The sequence below is a fragment of the Brienomyrus brachyistius genome, chromosome 9 (assembly GCF_023856365.1).
Source record: "Brienomyrus brachyistius isolate T26 chromosome 9, BBRACH_0.4, whole genome shotgun sequence".
Taxonomy (NCBI): domain Eukaryota; kingdom Metazoa; phylum Chordata; class Actinopteri; order Osteoglossiformes; family Mormyridae; genus Brienomyrus; species Brienomyrus brachyistius.
Window position 1 is genome coordinate 25,651,774 of NC_064541.1, and position 19,754 is coordinate 25,671,527.

Sequence of the window (19,754 nt, forward strand, 5' to 3'; positions counted from 1 at the left end):
TCCCTCTCAAGCTCTCCCAATCACATCCCCAATTCTGACCCCAGTGTTGTGTACAGATCAGCCATTATGGTTCTGATAAATGAAGAGACAGAGAACATTGTTTATTTAGCCACAAAGTAGCATTTATTTCACCTGTGCCTAACAATACAATCACACACTGCCCACCACGGAGGTTGCCCCCAGTACCCACACCACACACACTGCCCACCACGGGGGTCGCCCCCAGTACCCACACCACACACACTGCCCACCACGGGGGTCGCCCCCAGTACCCACACCACACACACTGCCCACCACGGGGGTCTCCCCCAGTACCCACACAACACGGTGAGCACACACACGCACACACACCCCTATTTACGACAATTAATGCCTCACATGACATTATTAGACTGCAAAATACCAACAAAAGACATGACAATTACACTGAAGTATTTACACTACTTATATTCGCCTATACAGCTCCACCACGATGTGCTGCTCCATGAATAGTCCCATGAATAGTCCCATGAATAGTCCCGGCACTGTTCAGTTAATTTCTATTCAATTTTATCTGTGTGGCACATTTTCCCAACATTACATTGTCTCAAAGCGCTTTACAGCTTCCCCACCCAAAGCCCCAGTGCACAAGCCAGAGGGGACAGTGTCAAGGAAAAGCTCCCTAGAAGGAAGAAACCTTGGGAGGGACCAGACTCAGAGGGGGAAGGAGGAAGTCAAATGAGCAAGATGGCAAAGTCCCAGTTTTAATATTTGAGTCGCAAAGCAGGGCAGGAGTCACATTTAGACTTGCGTCCTTCGTGAATCATTATTTTTTTCCCCAAAGAATCACCACAGTGAATATCATTTAACATTAAGTTTAACAACATAAAAAACATGTACAAGACATTGGAGAACCAAAAGGAATTCCGTCTCTGGTCACAATGCACGGAAACAGCAGATTATAAACATGTAGCGGGGTGGGGGGCTGAACGGTTCCAAACACCATCGGGGGAGGGGCAGCCTGAGCTAAGCAAACAGCAGTCCCACCGCAGGCGCAGAGCCCAAACGCTGTAATCCGCGTATTCGGGGGGGTTTGTAACATCGCCGCATCTTCGGGGTTTAGCTACGCGAAGGTCTGTTAGCTTGAAGTCTTGCCTCCAACAGGTGGGTCTGCTGGAACCCGGCGACATACGGAATGTCGCTACTGTATATGTTTTTAAACTGTCCCTCCAGATTTAAGGGGTGTGTCTTTTCAGGAATTACTGCCTGTTATGTACTTGGGGTTAAGTTTGACTTTTTTCCACGCATCCCTGTTGCGTGTCCGGTGGTAAATCCTCTGTAGGCGGACCTTGTATCCGCACATGGGCTTTAGTTAATTAGTCATTACTGGTAGAGTAGACAGCTACTGTACGCAGTGCTTTTTTAAAACTTAACAGTAGTAATAAGAATTATCAAACATTCTTTCCTAGGTCAACCATGGCAGCAGCGAATGCGGTTTATAACGTCACGACGGTGCAGGAGCCCAAGGCCGGAAAGTGGCTCATCGTGCCCTCGGAGTATCTGGATAAATGGCGCTTTGGCATTAAGGTGGCGGCCGTGGTGAGTGTCCCCCTTTATACTCACAGTCCACTGTAGGCTACTTCATAAAGGTTAATGCGCTATATAATTATCCTCTTTCATTATTGTCTTTATATCGGCCAAAGTTGATATTGATTCATATTTTTCTTAAATGTACGACGTCTGTGTTCCAGTACGAATAAAGGAATTTCTATGTTCCCTGACAATATTGCATCTCGCGTATTATTCTTGTAACTTCCTGAACTGCCGATGAAGGTGAGATTGTCCAGGAATTATTACAAGGTTGGGGGACCTTGTTATCCTCCCCTTCTCTCTCTACTTTATTCCTACACGGCCTCATATGTGCCATTGAATTGTTAGTTTACATTCAGCATTCCTGATAAGTCTGCCCCATTTCATAGATTCAAACGAATAGTCATGATTTTGGGCTCAATAAAAAACAAAGCTTGTCTGTTAACAATGTAGTTTGAGCAAAGCTTTGGTGACCTTCCCTCAGCATGGGATGGCAAACGCTGTAAAATCGGCCTACTGATGCTGCCTGTCTCTGCTTCCTCCGGCGTTCCCTCGTTCTTGTCCTTCCAGCATTGTGCTCCCTACTGTGCATCTTCCGAACTGTTCCAGAGCAGGTCTTCTTGTGAGGCAGGGCTCGCACTTCAGCTCCTCACGAACAGCAAGCTAAATGGTCCTTTATCTCTCTCCATTACCCTTATGCTCTCAGTGTGTTGAATGAACTGTTAAACTTCTGTCCCAGCACAGGTGGGGAGCAAAAGACGGGTCACCTATCTCAAGAGGTGCATGATACCATCCAATATGATGCTAGCAGGGGTGACCTCTCCTAATGTGACCTTTGTCTCCTAGCTTTTCTCCCTGCTGGCCTTCATCCTGGCAGCGACAGTCTACCTGTGTTCCTCCTGCCCGGCACTCTACTTCTTTCAGTTCACCAGCTGTGCAGCCTTCCTCTTCACCGGCCTGCTTGTCTTTTTTCTCGCCACACCCTTCCACCGCAGGGTTGGCATCTCCGACTGGCCCATGCTGGTGAGTGAGCGGATTGCGGTGCTTGTGACACCCAGGTCATGTAACTTCCTTCAGCCTATCCTTAAGACTGATTCATACTTCTGCGTCAAATCAATGCCGTAAGTATGGCGGGGCCATGGATCCCGCGGCATGGCCTTCACCATACACTCTCAGAAAAGGGGTACGAACTTGTACTTTTGCTTGTCACTGGGGCCGAACCCTCGGGGCCAATTGTACCCTTAGCTGTAGGTAATTGTACTTTTTAAGGTACAGAAATTGACTCTATCCCATTGATGGTACATTAATGCTGTTTGTACCTTTGGGATGATCCTCAGAGTCCCTTTCTGTACCTTAACAGGCACAATCATAAGGGCTGTACCCTTATGATTGTGCCTGTTAAGGTACAGAAATGGACTCAGAGGATCATCCCCAGTGACAAGCAAAGGTACAAATTTTCACATTTTTTTTTAAATGTAACTACATCTCTGTGACGCAGAACTATAATTGGTCCAGTGTACATCGCAAGTGTACTTCTGTTGCTGATTGAAACTGAAGCACTATTTATAACTAACATTAAATAGCCAGTTTCAGTTACCTCCCTTAATGTTATTCCTACATTAGTAAAAAATAAATAAAGAATACTATAGACACTAACTTTTAAAGGGACAGTGCATAAAATGTGACTCTGTAGTCGCTCAATGTTTTTCAAAATGTATCTGTGGGAAGTATAGAGTAGCTCACATATTACCAGGACTCGATAAACAGAGGCTTTATTAAATGTTTCGTTTCTTTATGTTTCATTTGCGTGATTTAACAGCTGAATGTATCGCAGGATGGGAAGACAGTAAGTGAAGCATCCAACTATATGTACCACCTATTGTTTTGGAGGCGTAACAGCTGAGCGAAAGACACCAGGGCACAAGTATAAATGCTGGCAGCATCGTAAGCCACTTGTGCAGGTCACACCATAGGCTCCATGCAGAAGATAAATCAGCCATTAACAAGCAACCCCTCCCACAGGACTTCTCATACACTGTGGCCATCGGCTTCCTCATCTTCCTTGCCTCTGCCGCCTTTGCCTCTGAACACAGATGGACTCTAGAGGTGCAAATGTCAGTGGTATGTCCTGTAGTCTAATAAGTAAAGTCTCACTGATCATTATGAATTCATGATTGGATGATCATGCCATTTATGAACTGTATTCATGTATTATTCTGGATGTGATTTACATGTGGATGTGATCATGTGATTTACAGTTCCTTGCTCTGAGAATGAATACTCAAGCTAAAGAAGGAAGAGGTTAACAGACATTTATTTGTATGAGGCTCTAAACCTCAGATGCTGACAGTGGAAGAAAATTGAATTATTTCATAAATGCCACTGCCTGTTGAGGCTGAAGGGAGCGTGAGATCGACAGGCAGAACGGTGCAGCATCAGCAGATGCTGTACTGTTCTGTCGTGGTGAAGAGGGAGCTGAGCCGGAAGGCAAAGCTTTGGATTTACCAGTCGATCTACATTCCCACCCTCACCTGTGGTCAGAAGCTTTGGCTTGTGATCAAAAGAATGAGATGGTGGATACAATCGGCCAAAATGAGCTTCCTCCGCAAGGTGCCTGGGCTCAGCCTGGAGACAGGGTGAGGAGCTCAGATATTCAGCAGGAGCTTACGGTAGAGCCACTGCTCCTCCGCATTAAAAGGAGTCAGTTGAAGTGGTTCGGACATCTATGTAGGATGCCTCCTGGGGAGGTGTTTCGGGGATGTCCAACCGGGAGGAGGCCCAGGGCAGAACCAGGACACGCTAGAGAGATTATATCTCTTGGCCTGATCCCTGTGAAGTAGATCTTCATCCTGTGACCGATAATTCAGGCTTGCATATTATGAATACTCTCTAAAGTGAGTGTGTGTGTTTTTTAGGCATTTGGGTTCATAGCTTGTGTCCTGTTTCTGGTGGATGCCGTGATTTTTGTGAAGATCAAGGGATGGCCGTGTCACTCAAAGCCCCGGGCACCGCCGGAGCAGAGCGAGACCCCCGAAGCGGAGAAGCTCACTGTCCACAGTGAGGAATAGGATTTCGCGGCCTGGGTTACCTGGGTTACACCCTCTTCTGTCCTTCATGCCCCCCCCACCGCCCTGCTTTGCTTCTAGTATTTCAGAAATCAGGGAGCAAGCCTTCAGCTGAAGCCTTCAATTCAATTGCCCCCCATTGTTGTTTTTGGTTGGTGGTTCTTGCTGACAGCTGTGTCACCAATTGCCTCCTGTAAAACTTGCTGGAATGGATGGGTCTGCTTTTCTGTTCCTCAGTGGGTCACATGGTAACATGCATGGGTCTGTTTTTCCGTCCCGTACTGGGTTGCATGGTAACATGCGTGGGTCTGCTTTTCTGTCCCGCAGTGGGTCACATGGTAACATGCGTGGGTCTGCTTTTCCGTCCCGCAGTGGGTCACATGGTAACATGCGTGGGTCTGCTTTTCCGTCCCGCAGTGGGTCACATGGTAACATGCGTGGGTCTGCTTTTCTGTCCCGCAGTGGGTCACATGGTAACATGCGTGGGTCTGTTTTTCCGTCCCGTACAGGGTTGCATGGTAACATGCGTGGGTCTGCTTTTCCGTCCCGCAGTGGGTCACATGGTAACATGCATGGGTCTGCTTTTCTGTCCCACAGATGGTCACATGGTAACATGCGTGGGTCTGCTTTTCCATCCCGTAGTGGGTTGCATGGTAACATGCGTGGGTCTGCTTTTCCGTCCTGCACTGGGTCACATGATAACATGCGTGGGTCTGCTTTTCCGTCCCGCAGTGGGTCACATGGTAACATGCATGGGTCTGCTTTTCCGTCCCGCAGTGGGTCACATAGTAACATGCGTGGGTCTGCTTTTCTGTCCCGCAGATGGTCACATGGTAACATGCATGGGTCTGCTTTTCTGTCCCACAGATGGTCACATGGTAACATGCGTGGGTCTGCTTTTCCGTCCCGCAGTGGGTCACATGGTAACATGCGTGGGTCTGCTTTTCCGTCCCGCAGTGGGTCACATAGTAACATGCGTGGGTCTGCTTTTCCGTCCCGTAGTGGGTCACATGGTAACATGCGTGGGTCTGCTTTTCCGTCCCGTAGTGGGTTGCATGGTGACATGCATGGGTCTGCTTTTCCGTCCTGCAGTGGGTCACATGGTAACATGCGTGGGTCTACTTTTCCGTCCCGCAGTGGGTCACATGGTAACATGCGTGGGTCTGCTTTTCCGTCCCGCAGTGGGTCACATGGTAACATGCGTGGGTCTGCTTTTCCGTCCCGCAGTGGGTCACATGGTAACATGCGTGGGTCTGCTTTTCCGTCCCGCAGTGGGTCACATGGTAACATGCGTGGGTCTGCTTTTCCATCCCGTAGTGGGTCACATAGTAACATGCGTGGGTCTGCTTTTCCGTCCCGCAGTGGGTCATATGGTAACATGCGTGGGTCTGCTTTTCCGTCCCGCAGTGGGTCACATGGTAACATGCGTGGGTCTGCTTTTCCGTCCCGCAGTGGGTCACATGGTAACATGCGTGGGTCTGCTTTTCCGTCCCGCAGTGGGTCACATGGTAACATGCGTGGGTCTGCTTTTCCGTCCCGCAGTGGGTCACATGGTAACATGCGTGGGTCTGCTTTTCCGTCCCGTAGTGGGTCACATGGTAACATGCGTGGGTCTGCTTTTCCGTCCCGCAGTGGGTCACATGGTAACATGCGTGGGTCTGCTTTTCCGTCCCGCAGTGGGTCACATGGTAACATGCGTGGGTCTGCTTTTCCGTCCCGTAGTGGGTCACATGGTAACATGCGTGGGTCTGCTTTTCCGTCCCGTAATGGGTTGCATGGTGACATGCATGGGTCTGCTTTTCCGTCCTGCAGTGGGTCACATGGTGACATGCGTGGGTCTGCTATTCCATCCTGCAGTGGGTTGCATGCTGACATGCATGCAGTTATTCTTCTGTTTTTTGTACAATTGATATAAATCATTTTTTTAAGAGATTACGTTGTATTCCAGGCTTCACGCCATTGCTATCTGCACGTCTATCCCAAGATGCAATCCACAATGCATAACAGTACAGGAATATAAAGACTCAGTCAGTGGTTTCCTGACAATAGTTACGAATCAACATCCCAAACTTCTTGCCAAACTCCGTTTTTGGACTAAAGTTTGCATTATTACCATATATTGCTTATGTGCCAAATATTTCAGACAGTAGTCACTAATGTTGTATTCTGTTTCATGCATCTGTAATTAATCATTACGGAACTTAAAAGATAATAAAATGCAGTTTTATTTTTTTACTGGAATTTTTTTGTGGTTCTGCTTTAGTGCTGTGGCTTCACTCAGACGCTCTATGGGGAAATCTCCCGCCTCCCCCTTCCATCCCAGGCTCTGCTTCACTGGTGTGCATTGGCTATACTGGTTTGCACTTCCTTTAGAACTTCCCCAGCACAAAGGTTTTTTTCCCCTAACATCCGTGTTGTAAATTACACATCTTGTACTTTTATCTCGATAACTGCCATGAATGGAACACTTTTTTGACACTGATGCGTCACAGATCACCCAGATTCCAAAGCCTTTTTGCAGGTTGTTTTTGGTGTAAGTTAACAGCCTTAGGTAACAAAGCACCCAACTCAACGATTTCAGGACATGTGGGGGACATTAGGGGCTAAAGTGCTACTGGTTAATATATGCGTATGAAAAATTAAAAACGGCTATAATGAAACACGTAATTATGCGCCTTCACGACCCCCTTGCCCTTAATTCCTAATAAAACATGGAGCACTGCGCATTTCCCGGTCCCGGCCAGACGGCGCCCTTCGCGGATCCTGTAGGGGTGGCGTGACGATCCCGGGACGCGCATCATTTCCGCTGAAGGGCTGCCGTCCTGTTTGCGGAAGTGCGGCGCTGAAACAACACAGACATCGACGGAAACCGAGGCCGGGCAGCGGCGCAGCCACTTTGGGTATTTAGCTGCACACCAAACCGCTATTGAGCGGTCAGTCTTCCCAAAAAAGGTGGGTGTGCCGGGGTCCGCCTCGCCCCCGCCCGGGACCTGCCCGGCTTGGCGGGGTGTATCCCGGCCTGTGCCCTTCTTTCTGGCACTTATTTTATTACAATGTAATTAATTATTTACCCCAGCGCCTAATTTTGTACTTTTGTGAGTAAATATGGGGTGTTTGTGAGATTATTTCGGTTTTAATTGTACTAGTTCGGGCACGTTTCTGTCTGTGTCCCTCCGGTAAGTTTCATTTTCACTTTGCCGACGTCGGGGCTCCGCACCCGTGCTTTTACTTGCGCGGTCACCGGGCTTTGAAGTGCTCTCCTTTTTTTGTTTATTAAACATAGGTATTAATTATTGCTAAACTTTTCCACCCAGTTCAATCATGGCAGAATCGAATGCGGTTTATAACTCCACGACGGTACAGGAGCCCAAGGCCGGAAAGTGCTTCATAGTGCCCTCGGAGTATCTGGATAAATGGCGCTTTGGCATTAAGGTGGCGGCCGTGGTGAGTGTCCCCCTTTATACCCCCAGAAACGCCAGTGCTCTGTCCCGTGGTCCTTATGTTTATTTTTGAGTATTTTAATGATTTTCCTTATGCCCTTTATTGTAAATTATTGTAGATTATTCTCTGTATCCGCACTATCTGCTTGTCGCCAAAGTTCGCATCGATTAAGCACTGAACCCTAATTTCAGACGGTGAGTGTTTCTCGTCCACTAGGAATAAAACAGATTTAACGCAATACTCTGAATTTCCTGAAATGGATAAAAAGTCAAATGTATTAAGAACATGACTTGATAATACTGCAATCCACTTTATATATGCTTTTGAAAGGAACGTTTTATATAGCTCTTCATTGCTATTTGTCAGTCTTGAAGAATTCACAGAATTTGACTGCTGTCTCTTTGATGTCCCCCTGTCCACCTTGACTCAGTCCCAACGTGAACACTTGTGTTTCTCTATCAGCTATGAATTAATTAGGTCAGGTGGTTTATGGAATGAGAAGTTGTCGTGAAGTGCCCACCCTTAACGATAATGTTGAAACAGCATGATCTCCTTACCACAAAGTGTCTCAACATGGATGAAACTGAATGTTTGAGTCAGTGGAATATGTGCTGATGTGTTGTCTGAGGACAGACTGCGAAAGGACAGCAAAGCACCTTCACACGCGCTAATCAGATGTATTAATCTGAACATTGTCACCCTGATTGTCACATTAAGACATTGTTTTTGGACAATCAGGTAGGCCCCCCAACCACTCATAGATAATAACCAGAAATGATTTCTTAGGGTGAAATGATTTCTTAGGTATGTTTCCCCCCAGTACAGCCCTTTCTGTTTTTCTGCTCTTCTGCTAACGCACAGCCCACTGGGAAAGCCCCTGTCTTTCCTGGCTGTCACACTGTGAATACACTGGTATCCACAACATTGTGCATGTGTGTGTGTTTTCGTTGAAAATGAAGTGAAAGTGATTAATTGTCATTTGCTGACAGACCACAGTGGTCGGGCATCTCCGTGAGTATGGCAGCTCACTGTTAGTGGTGATGGCCTCTTGAGCCGGGGTGTCTGTCTCTCTTAGGGCTGTCGTTAAAGAGCAGGTACGTTACGTGGTCGGGCATCTCTGTGAGTATGGCAGCTCGCTGTTAGTGTTGGCAGTTTTCCAAGTGAATCGCTTTTTTTTTTTTTTTTTCCCCCTCACGATGTAAGGACTGGTTTTTCTGTTGTGTCCATGTGTTTGAACGTACAGACTTTGAGACAAAAGTCAGCTCTTTATTGCACTGCCCTCCCTGCCACCCACATTCTGGACTATTCCAGGCTTGTGAACAGGTAAGGTCTGTCTGCAGCCTGCCTGAGGTGTGTGTGTGTGTGTGTGTGTTTGCACCCTGTGAGCATGAGACTGACGCATGACTGTAAATGTAATATTTTGTCTGTGTCAGCTCTTCTCCCTAGTGGCCTTCATCCTGGAGGAGGTGGTCTTGCACTGTAAATACTGCCCGCCACTCTACTTCTTTGAGTTTGTGAGCTGCACAGCATTCCTCTTCACCGGCCTGCTTGTCGTCTTGCTTTCCACACCGCTCCACCAGAGGGTCGGGATCTCCTGCTGGCTCATGTTGGTGAGTGTGCTGAAATGCGACACTGGTGACACCCAGGTCATGTGACATGCTTCAGCCTATCCCTGACGGGTGACCTCTCCCACAGGACTTCTCTTACACTGTGGTCGTCGGCCTCCTCTTCCTCATCGCCTCTGCAGCCTTCGCCAAGGACAATGGTGGGAGTGCAGTGGAGAAGACCTCAGTGGTATGTCCTGTGGTCTAAAGAGTGACCCTTTTACTGATCAGTAATTCATAATGACACGTTGACAAAGCCTTTTTAAAAATGAAGATTAGCGTTTTTCATATCCTGTTCTGACTAATTTAACATGACGTATAGTATTAAAGCAATTCACTAAGTGAGGGAACATGAACAGTAACCAGGTGGCCGTGAAATACTGTATTTTCTGCTTGCTCTGTTGAATATTGGTCCTAATCCACACGGTGAATGACAGATAAGAGCCTAAATACATGATGTAACTCTTATTGGTGCCTAATTTGCATATTATGAACTCTCTCTGACTCTTTCATTTGAAGGCATTTGGATTCATTGCCACTCTCCTGTTTCTGGTGGATGCGGTGGTTTTAGCGAAGACCAAAGGTTTGCCATGTCTCTCAAAGGCCCAGCCAGCCCAAACCCAGAACCAAACCGCTGAAGGAGAGAAGCTCAATGCCACTGGTTCTGAATAGTCTCTCTATTCCAGCAGTCTGCGTTTTTGCATTTACAAATTAGCGTTGCAGTGTCTTCATGGACACTGGTGGATCACCCATTACTGTCCCTTAAACAGGAGACACTGGGGGGGTGGGAATTCTTTTGTAATACTTTTGTGGGCAGCAAGGTGACATGTAGTTAATAACTAGCTTTTTTGTGTAAACTATGTTTTCTACGGCCAGAATTTTTAATGACTTTAATCTAGATGAGTTATATTTAAAAATCATACGTTTAAAATGTAATTTATTACAATCAGATTGAACAACAGATTTTTGATCTTTTTCTAATGTTTCCTACATCAAACCCCTTTTGTATGATTTTCAGGAAAAAGAAAAATGCAGTAATGCAGATGTGTAAAACCGAAACGAGGCCTTTCACTGTACAGTTAAGACCCTCTTTCCTCCCCATCCATCCCAAGTTACATGTCACTGGTGATTTTCATAGTCTAGTATCATATCATGTATAACTTTGGGAATATTTTTCAGATCACATTACTTGTGTGCCAAATGAAATCTCCCTGATTCTATTGTCACTGAGGTTAATATTCAGTCTTGGGTAAGTTACCAGAGAGTACTTGCCACTTCTACAGCGTTTACCCTTGAATGTCAGAATCTGGATTTGGATTCTGTTCCGGAACTTTCTCTCCATGTGGGGAATATCTGACGATGGTTTCCCTTTTCCACCCCCTTCATCAGTATGATGGATTTTTAATATACATTTATTAGCTTTCTCATATTGTACAGTGTGTATAATTGTTTTTATCACTTATATTTTTAAATGTGGATTTTAGAGAATAAAAGACCATGCATACATTCATATTTTAAAAGGCATGTGGTTTTTTTAAAGACAACTCATCCTTGTTTACAGCCTGAACAGTGGAATCGGTCCCTAGTGGCTCAACATCAGTACAGGGTGACAGGCAGATATTTGGATGCTGCCATAGAAAGTACTTCCACTTGTCTTCAGTCAGTGGATTAGACAGAAATGAGTTGAACTGTCGAAGGCTGTGACTGGTGCCATTGTGCTGTACCACAGTGCAGTGCCAGTGTCTGAACACAAGGGGGCAGTGTTGTATAATTTGTGACAGTGGGACTTCAAAGAACTGACCATGTACTCCTATTACCTATGTTGCATTTATACATTTGCAATAAAGTAGACATTTCTGTTGATCGTTGTCTTGGGTTTGTGCAGTAATTGTGGGCCACATTTGGGCATTTCTGTCCTGTTTCCAAACAATTAGCTTCCACATTTAAACTTCCATCCATCCATTTTTTGAAACTGCTTATCCTGTTCAGCCAGAATTTGTAAGGAGTTTACATGCACACCTACAAGCAATTTGGTAACTTAGCCTCAGCATATTTTTGGACAGTGGGTGGAAACTGGAAATAAACTCCATGACAGCATGGGGAAAGCATGCAAACTCCACACACATGGAACCCTGGTGGAGACTTGAGGTCACAGACGTGTGAGGCAAAAGTGCCAACCACTGCACCACCATGCCCTCCCCCATTAAACCTGTATATTTTAATCCATCTAACCGTCCTGTCCAGGATCCTCATGTTTAAACGGTGCGAACGCACGAAAATGTTGCGTACGCCCGTTTCCACGCTCACGTCAAGATGTATATAAACGAAACTTGGTGTACCACTACGCAAATTCTCACGGCAGCTCCAGATACGGCGTAAGCACGTTTCTGCTCGGCTTTGTAAACGGACGGCACCCAGTGGCAAGTCATTCCTACTGTGGTTTCCCTTTTTTAACTCAGTCATGGCGCTGACTTTATCCAATACACCGACATTAATTGTATGTTGTTTACAAATGTACGGCACCTGATTTTTTAATCAATTTGTAATAATAAAACGGTATCGAAAATGACCGAACTATTACAACTACTTTGGCAGCTCTTGCGTTAAATTTTCCTTACGCTGTGGTTGAATAGGCAACCATTAAAGCGCAATTTGCAGCGATGTCCGGTTTTCCCAATGTAATCGGAGCCATCGACTACACTCACATTGCTATAAAGGCACCTTCAGAGAACGAATTTGCTTATGTAAGTAGAAAGCACTTTCACTCTATTAATGTACAAATTATGTCTTGCGTCTCATTAATGTTGTGGCTAGATGGCCTGGCTCAACCCATGATTCATTCATTCTCAGAAACAGTAGTGTTGGAAATTTGAAAATGGGGTGGTACATGATGGCAGGCTGCTTTTTCCAATTTTATAATTTGGTCCAATATTGTAAGCTTTCTTTGATAGAACCATTTGACAGTTCCTTAGGGGACAGTGGGTACCCAGTTGTGGCTTCTCACACCGCTCCGAACCCACAGAATGAACAGGAGCGGCGTTATAATGATGCCCCCCATTCTCGGGCTCGGGCGGTGGTAGAGCGCACTGTAGGGCAGCTTAAAAGCCGTTGGCACTGCCTGGACAAGACCGGTGGGGTGCCGCTATACAGTCAGCAAAAAGTATGTCGCATTGTACATGCATGTAGCGTGCTGCATAATCTGGCACAAAATCGTGGCTTGCTGGTATCTGAAGAGCTCAGGCAAGATGAACCTGACCCTGAGCCACCAAATTTTCCACCAAATGGAACAGCGTTACGACTTCAGTATCACATAGTGTATCATTTAGATGTTTTAATTCATTGGTAACATTTCTTACAGCATTGACTATTGCATTTTGTGATGCAGCACAGCTTCAGACAGCACACGGCCGGACGGTCGCCCCCCGGTTTCTGAGGCACGGGAATGTGTGCAGCCAGCGCCCAAAGATGTCCTCGGCACAGCAGCACCATCGCCGCCTGTGTCGTCCTCGGCACTGGGGGCACCTTTTGTACTGTTGTCTGTAAGAATAAACAAACAATAAAGAAAAGTAACATCGCATCTGCGCCCTACTTATTATTCATAAACATGCAAGTAATTCAAACAAGTATGCTACGAGAAAAACTTGCGCTGACATCGGCGTCCCCCTCACCCGATAAAGTGAGAGACCGGGGAGTTCGCTCCCTCCGCCTGTGCTGTTAAGACTCTTACGGTGAGCGGCCACTCGTTTTGTCACGTCGACTTTAATGTCCGACCACTTCTTTTTAATTTCGGCCACCGTGCGAATAGATAAAAACACTTCTAACTGACTCCACCACGTTCTGCCGCTCCGTCAACTTTAGTGCTGATGCCACTAATTAAACCACCAAATAATATCACTTTTCTTTTCTCGATTTCTGTTAACATGACCTCCACTTCACACTCTCTGAAATACTTATTTTTTCCACGTGGTTTATCCATTGTTGTTTAAGAAAAACAGAACAAAGCGGGTATTTATACAGATTTACATATGCAAATATACATAATTATGGGCAGGTCGAGGGGAGGTGACTGCGGCCTCGTTCATGTGCGTAAAATGTCACGCTAATTTGGATTTGTAAAGGGAATGTGCATAGATCTGTACTTACGCACAGTTTTGTGCATCTGGATTATTCTTACAAATGCACATTCCTATGTGCTTTCGTGTTAATTCTACGCTTGTCGTTATACATAAGGGCCCCAGGTTCTTAACACCACAAAAACAAAAGAGAAAATTGAGGATTTCAGAAGAAACAGATCTGAGCCTCAGCCCATATACATCAATGGGGACGGTGTGGAGAGGGTTTCTGTCTTCAGGTTTTTGGGCCTGCACCTGAATGAGGACCTAACCTGGAAGACCAACACCACTGCACTGATCAAGAAGGCACAGCAGAGACTCCACTTCCCGAGGGTCCTGAAAAACAACGCCCTAACCAAGGAGCTGCTGACCTCGCTTTACAGATGCCCTGTGGAGAGTGTGCTCACATACTGCATGCCATTGTGGTTTGCCAGCTGCACGGCTCAAGAAAAGGCAGCATTCCAGAGTGTCATCAACACAGCGCAGAAGATCATCGGACGCACTCTCCTCTCCTTGGAGGAGCTGTATAGATCCTGCTGCCACTGTAAAACCTGCAGCATCCTGAAGGATGTCATACCCAGCTCGTACAATCCTCGTGTGTGCCACGCCCCCCTGATTACCCACGTGTGCTTCCCTGATCGTATCCAGCTGTGTCTGATTATGTTTGCCCAGTCTTATGTATTTCAGTCCGTGTCTTGTGCTGGTTCCTGGTCTGTCATTGATGTCAGTCAATGTCTGATGTGTCCTGCTCTTTGTTTCCCCGATTCCTTTAATAAACCCCCGTTTTCCCGGACATTCGCCTGCCTTGCCTGCTTCCTGCCCATCTGCCTACCTGTGTGCATTACCCGCACTTACCGAACGTGACAAAGGACACATCCCACCCAGCACATCACCTGTTCCAGCTGTTACCCTCAGGAAGGCAATACAGATCATCCATCCATCCATCCATTTTCCAAACCGCTTATCCTACTGGGTCGCAGGGGGTGTGGAGTTTACATGTTCTCCCCATGTCGTCGTGGGGTTTCCTCCGGGTACTCCGGTTTCCCCCCACAGTCTAAAAACATGCTGAGTCTAATTGGACTTGCTAAATTGCCCGTAGGAATGCATGTGAGAGTGCATGGTGTGTGAGTGTGCCCTGCGATGGGCTGGCCCCCCATCCTGGGTTGTTCCCTGCCTCGTGCCCATTGCTTCCGGGATAGGCTCTGGACCCCCTGCGACCGAGTAGGATAAGCGGTTTGGAAAATGGATGGATTTGGACTCTCTGTACTTTCTCTTTTGGATTACGATTTGGACTCTCTGTACTTTCTCTTTTGGATTACGATTTTGACTCTCTGTACTTTCTCTTTTGGATTACGATTTGGAATCGGTGGCCCTGTGATTCTTTTCTGGAATTGTTATGACATTATACATACAATTACAGCTATCGTTTCAGCCATGCTACTGTATCGTGGGTATATTTTAAATTAAGACCGTACCAGAAATTATAACCAGACACCAGATGCATGTCTATGGTGCCCAGCGCTTCTTTGAAGACTGTAAAATGTATGTTTGCAAGGGAATTTCACACGACTGTCATTACAAAAATATACAATGATCAGTAAAAATCCGAGATGGGTGTTTATATCACTAGAGCAGGATCCACACCTGTTTTTGCAGCCAAAGGCACAGTGTGAAGGGTTGCTTCGACTTTTCCAGTATGGCTGTTAAATTCTTGCGCTTTAGTCACATGACAACAGGTCTAGTAAATATACGTCATTGGTCCTTACTGTTCTGTCAGACGGTTGAATTCCGCTTTGTGTCCTAATAGCATGAATGTTTCTGGTATGTATAAGCACAGAAAGTGTTTTGAGGGTATGTGGTGTGAATATAATCCTTTGGGCTGCCTTAGTTTTCTGTGAAACCAGTACATTTTTTTTCTGTGACTTGCAGAAGCCTCTGTGTTCATTCTTGTGTATCACTGGGTTATTTTCAGATTTTTATATTTTATTCTTGTTCTCAAACATGGTTATCCATCATATGTCGGGCTTAAGGGGTAGTCTCTTAATCCATCCATCTTCTGAAGTCTTATCCAGTACAAAGCTCTGTCAGTACATAGAGTCTATTCCTATGGGGCAGTGTGTGGATCAGTTTTGAATGCTGTGTCCATGATCAGAGGGTCGTCGGTCTAAATCCTGTGGTTGGAAGAGTGATTTCAGCATTGAGCCCTTGAGCATGGCCATTAATCAATGACGGGCTTCTTCCTTGCTTTATGGGACTTCAGTTCTGCTTCTAGGAGCCTGATATGAACTGTCCGAGTGGTGCACTTCACACCTTCACTTAATGTTAATGTTTTTTTCTTGCTTTTAATGAAATTAATCGATTTTATTGATGAATTCAAATTTCAGGTTTGTTTTAATTAGCTTTAAGACCAAGGCAAGGAATTTATGAATGAGGTAAACATTTTGAACAAGCTTTTATTTTTTGCCCTTCACCCACTGCTTTATGTACATTTTGACTAAAACAATGTTGAAAATGTTACTGTCAATCGTTTGTCGTTGACCAATTTTTTAAAATGCTGAACATGAAGCATGCTGTGTCTAATGCATACCATCCCCAGACCAACGATCAGGTAACTCATACTACGTTTATGTACTCAGGTCTCTCATTCCTACACTGCTTACTCACAAAGAAATGTATTTGTACAGGATGAACGGATCAATCAAAACATAAAGTGTGCTCTGAGTAAGTACATGAATGAATGTCATACTGACTGGTGCCTCCACCTACCTGCTGCGGTCTATGGCATTAACACTTCCAAGCAGTGTAAGTCTGTGCCTTAATAAAACTGCATTTATAATGTCAGCCACTAAGAATACGAAGGATTCACTTTAAACCCTCATGTGATGCAGGCAGCAGCATGCATTTGTTATCAGCTACGACTGACTACACAATTTTGTTTTTAACTGCGAACTTCTTATCATTAGAACGATGCAGCTTGTAAACTTGAAGTAATTGTGTCAGACAGATGCCAGACCTTTAAGTGCCTTATATGTAAGTGGGAGAACTTTGAAGTCAGACCTGAACCTGACAGGAAACCAGTGCAGGGAACTATATTGCTTTGTTTACACATTTGTTAAAGTTAATCTATACATTCATTTTCTGTATTGTAAGGATGGCTGGAGTTTACGTAAAATCTCATTTTTACTGTGCAATAAACTATATATAAATAAAATGTTCTATGTATAGTGATTTATTTTTGTAGAAAATACACGTTACTCAAAACGGGTTATGTATATATAAGTTGTAAGTACAAACAATTTTTAAACAAATTGAAATAAACTAAATCATAAAACCGACAAGGTAGTGAGAAGACCCGCTATTCGCCGTCACGTGTCAAAATGAAAGTGAAACTTTATTGCCGCCATTAACCAAACTTACAACGCAGGAATAACGGAAGCGTCGTATTCGACAGGGTATGTTTAACTTTAAATTATGTCCTCTGTATTCTGTTTTAAATTCTGGAGGGAAGCGTGTTGAAACATAGGACCGATTATTCGATGCCTGCTGGATTTTTTTACATTCTTCCACGTTGGCCTTGTTTTTATAATCCATGGAGAAAGAAAAATCAGTGTTTTCTAAAAGAATGTTTAGCTTTTACGTTTGACCCGAATGTTACAGATAGAAAGGACTGAAAATACTGGGTCAGCGTTGTGTAATAAATCATGGGGTAGAGCTACCTCGTTTTCCGGGAGGCCGTTCCGGGGTACCGGTGGTGTAGGCTGCATGTCTGCTGGAGCTGATTTTTCTTATGTTTTGACACCATTTCGTGCGTTTGTGCTGCTGGTGTTTTTTTTGTTTTGTTTTTTGAATGTTTATTTGAAAACTGCCCTTTTTGTGCTGTATAACAGGATTACTTTTGGTTCGCTATTTCGCCACTCTTTCTCGTAATGGTTGCCAACCAGAAGTGTGTCACAAAACCTATACAAATGGACTGGGAGGTTAATAGACTAAAGAGGCTTACTCAAAGATTACTCAAAATCTTCAGTCGGTGAATGTAATAATAAATTCTCCTCAACCCCGCAGAATCACCGTGCAACAGTGCGTGACTGCATTTAGCAGAATTCCTAAAAACTAAAGCAGAAGATAAAAATCAGTGAAGATTTGACACAGAGATGCAAGAGCTAAACTCTGGCCTCTGGTCGAGAAAGCCAGACTGCAGAAGAATTTGGCAGGTTTTATAAGATCTGTGGCCTTTATTGATGGTAAACATGTCATGGTAGATGTTTAGGATATGTTTAGTTAATTCTCTTAGGATTTTATATCCCTAAAGATGCCTTTACTGCCTGTCTTTTCTAATTCTAATGGAGAGGAGAGTTTTCCCTTTATAAGCTGGTTGTTCTCTCACTACTCAGAAGGTGCAAAGATACGAATGAGATATATATAAAAAATACATTTAATTTATATAGGCATTTGCAGCTGGCCAAATTCACCCCTCTCCTCAGGCGATGCGCTCTTCGTTCTCTAAGTCATGTCCGGGTGAGGCTGGTTGCGGTTTCAGTTGCAAAGCACTTTGGTCAACGCGTCCCTAACCAGATGAGTAAGGTCCAGCTGCAAACGCCTGTAGAATGGATCTCCACCTGAAATACGTGATCTTTAAGGACATAAAGTGGAGCTCAGGTTAGGGTTTACTCGCTGTAACTCAGAGTTGAGATCACGTGTTTCCTGTGGAGGTGACATATTTCGGGTGAAGCCCCACTCTACAGGTGTCTGCAGCTAGACCCTCATGAACGAGATAGGCATCCCTTCCCCCAGAGAACGACAAGATAGGTGTTCTAGCTCTTTCTATGAGAACACAACATATTGGGCAATGCTTTCCCTTTCCCTCAGGGAGAGACAAGATAAGCATCCCTTTCCCTGGAGAAAGACAAGACAGGTACCCTAACTCTCTTTATGACAAACAAGATATTTGTGGAAAAACAAGTTATGTAAGTGATTAATGAAAAAAAATTGCATAGTTAAAATGTGTCAACAATGACCACTGAACACTAAATTTTAATTCTAAAAAAACATCTGTCTTAGCACTAGATTTCCAAACTTATTGGGAACGGGAGTCTTCCATTACTAAGATTGTTTTGTTGTGTTTTCACTGTTTTTCTCATAATGTATGAGGGATATGGGATACTACTAAAACAAAAGTTTTTTATATATATATCTATTTTGTATCTCTTTGAAAAGAGATAATTATTTGTTAGAGGAAACACACAGGCAAAATTGAAATTCTGGCATAATCAGTGGGGTAATTTCATGTTAATTAGGCATGGCTCTGTTTTTTTCTGGGGGTGTTGCAATTTTGTTTAGCAATAATTTCAAATGTAAAATACTTAACATTCATTTTTCTAATCTAGGCACATTTTGCATAGCAGGCACGCATTTTTACACCAAAGTACGCCGGTACGATTTGTTGCTCTAAAGTACGCAAAAAGCAGCTGGTCACGCTGACGCTTCTTGCTGGTGCTGTTTCAGTCTGCAGTAGTGATGTGTCGGCCGCGAACGAAACGGCTCTCGGAGCCGGTTCTTCGAAGTGAACGATCGGAGCCCGCTCCTGCCTGTGAGCCGGAGTCAGAGCCGCTTTTTTTCTTTCTCTATTTTTTCCACCCGCACGGATTGGTCAACTACACGATGCGTGTCTGCACTGAGCAGGAGGGGGAGGGGCGGTGCTACAAAGTGCGTTCGACTTTAAGTCGTCTTGCTCTCGTGAGGTTTTTGTACCATGTGACATGGTCACGGATGGTAACGTTTTGCAGTGCTGGCTGAAGTCGGACAAAAAAAATCTAACCATGACCGTTGGGACCACAATGCACTGCTTTAAGCAAGCACTGCAAATGGCTGTGTGAAGTCGAACGCACCCATAGACAAATACAGCAATCACACGCACTGAGAGAGAAACAGGAAGGAAGGAGATGTGCGCGACAAAATGAGTGACT

The 19,754-nt window shown here is 44.9% G+C and overlaps 2 protein-coding genes across 8 annotated transcripts in view; both read left to right on the plus strand.

Moving 5' to 3' along the window:
* Positions 1-1,005: 1,005 nt before the first annotated feature.
* LOC125748420 (CKLF-like MARVEL transmembrane domain-containing protein 6) lies at positions 1,006-11,540 on the plus strand. 6 transcript variants are annotated; one of them, XM_049024495.1, is made up of 5 exons: positions 1,006-1,143; positions 1,449-1,578; positions 9,509-9,685; positions 9,771-9,869; positions 10,199-11,540. In XM_049024495.1, the coding sequence occupies exons 2-5, from the start codon at positions 1,456-1,458 to the stop codon at positions 10,349-10,351; spliced, it is 552 nt and encodes a 183-aa protein (XP_048880452.1). In that variant the 5' UTR covers positions 1,006-1,143; positions 1,449-1,455; the 3' UTR covers positions 10,352-11,540. The 6 variants fall into 6 exon arrangements, with proteins under 6 accessions (XP_048880452.1, XP_048880453.1, XP_048880449.1 ...); XM_049024493.1 differs by lacking the exons at positions 1,006-1,143; positions 1,449-1,578 and adding exons at positions 7,410-7,586; positions 7,949-8,078; XM_049024494.1 differs by lacking the exons at positions 1,006-1,143; positions 1,449-1,578 and adding exons at positions 7,617-7,810; positions 7,949-8,078.
* A 5,636-nt stretch (positions 11,541-17,176) lies between these two features.
* LOC125748407 (uncharacterized) overlaps positions 17,177-19,754 on the plus strand; it is a 59,493-nt gene continuing 56,915 nt past the window's right edge. For both annotated transcript variants that reach the window (XM_049024447.1, XM_049024448.1), the window contains exon 1: positions 17,177-17,243. The gene's annotated coding sequence lies outside the window, so the exon portion shown is untranslated. The remainder of the gene's footprint in view (positions 17,244-19,754) is intronic.

Bases quoted from the DNA above. Each gene is read 5' to 3' on its own strand.
- LOC125748420 (XM_049024492.1), top strand. From the start codon at position 4,843: ATGGATGGGTCTGCTTTTCTGTTCCTCAGTGGGTCACATGGTAACATG.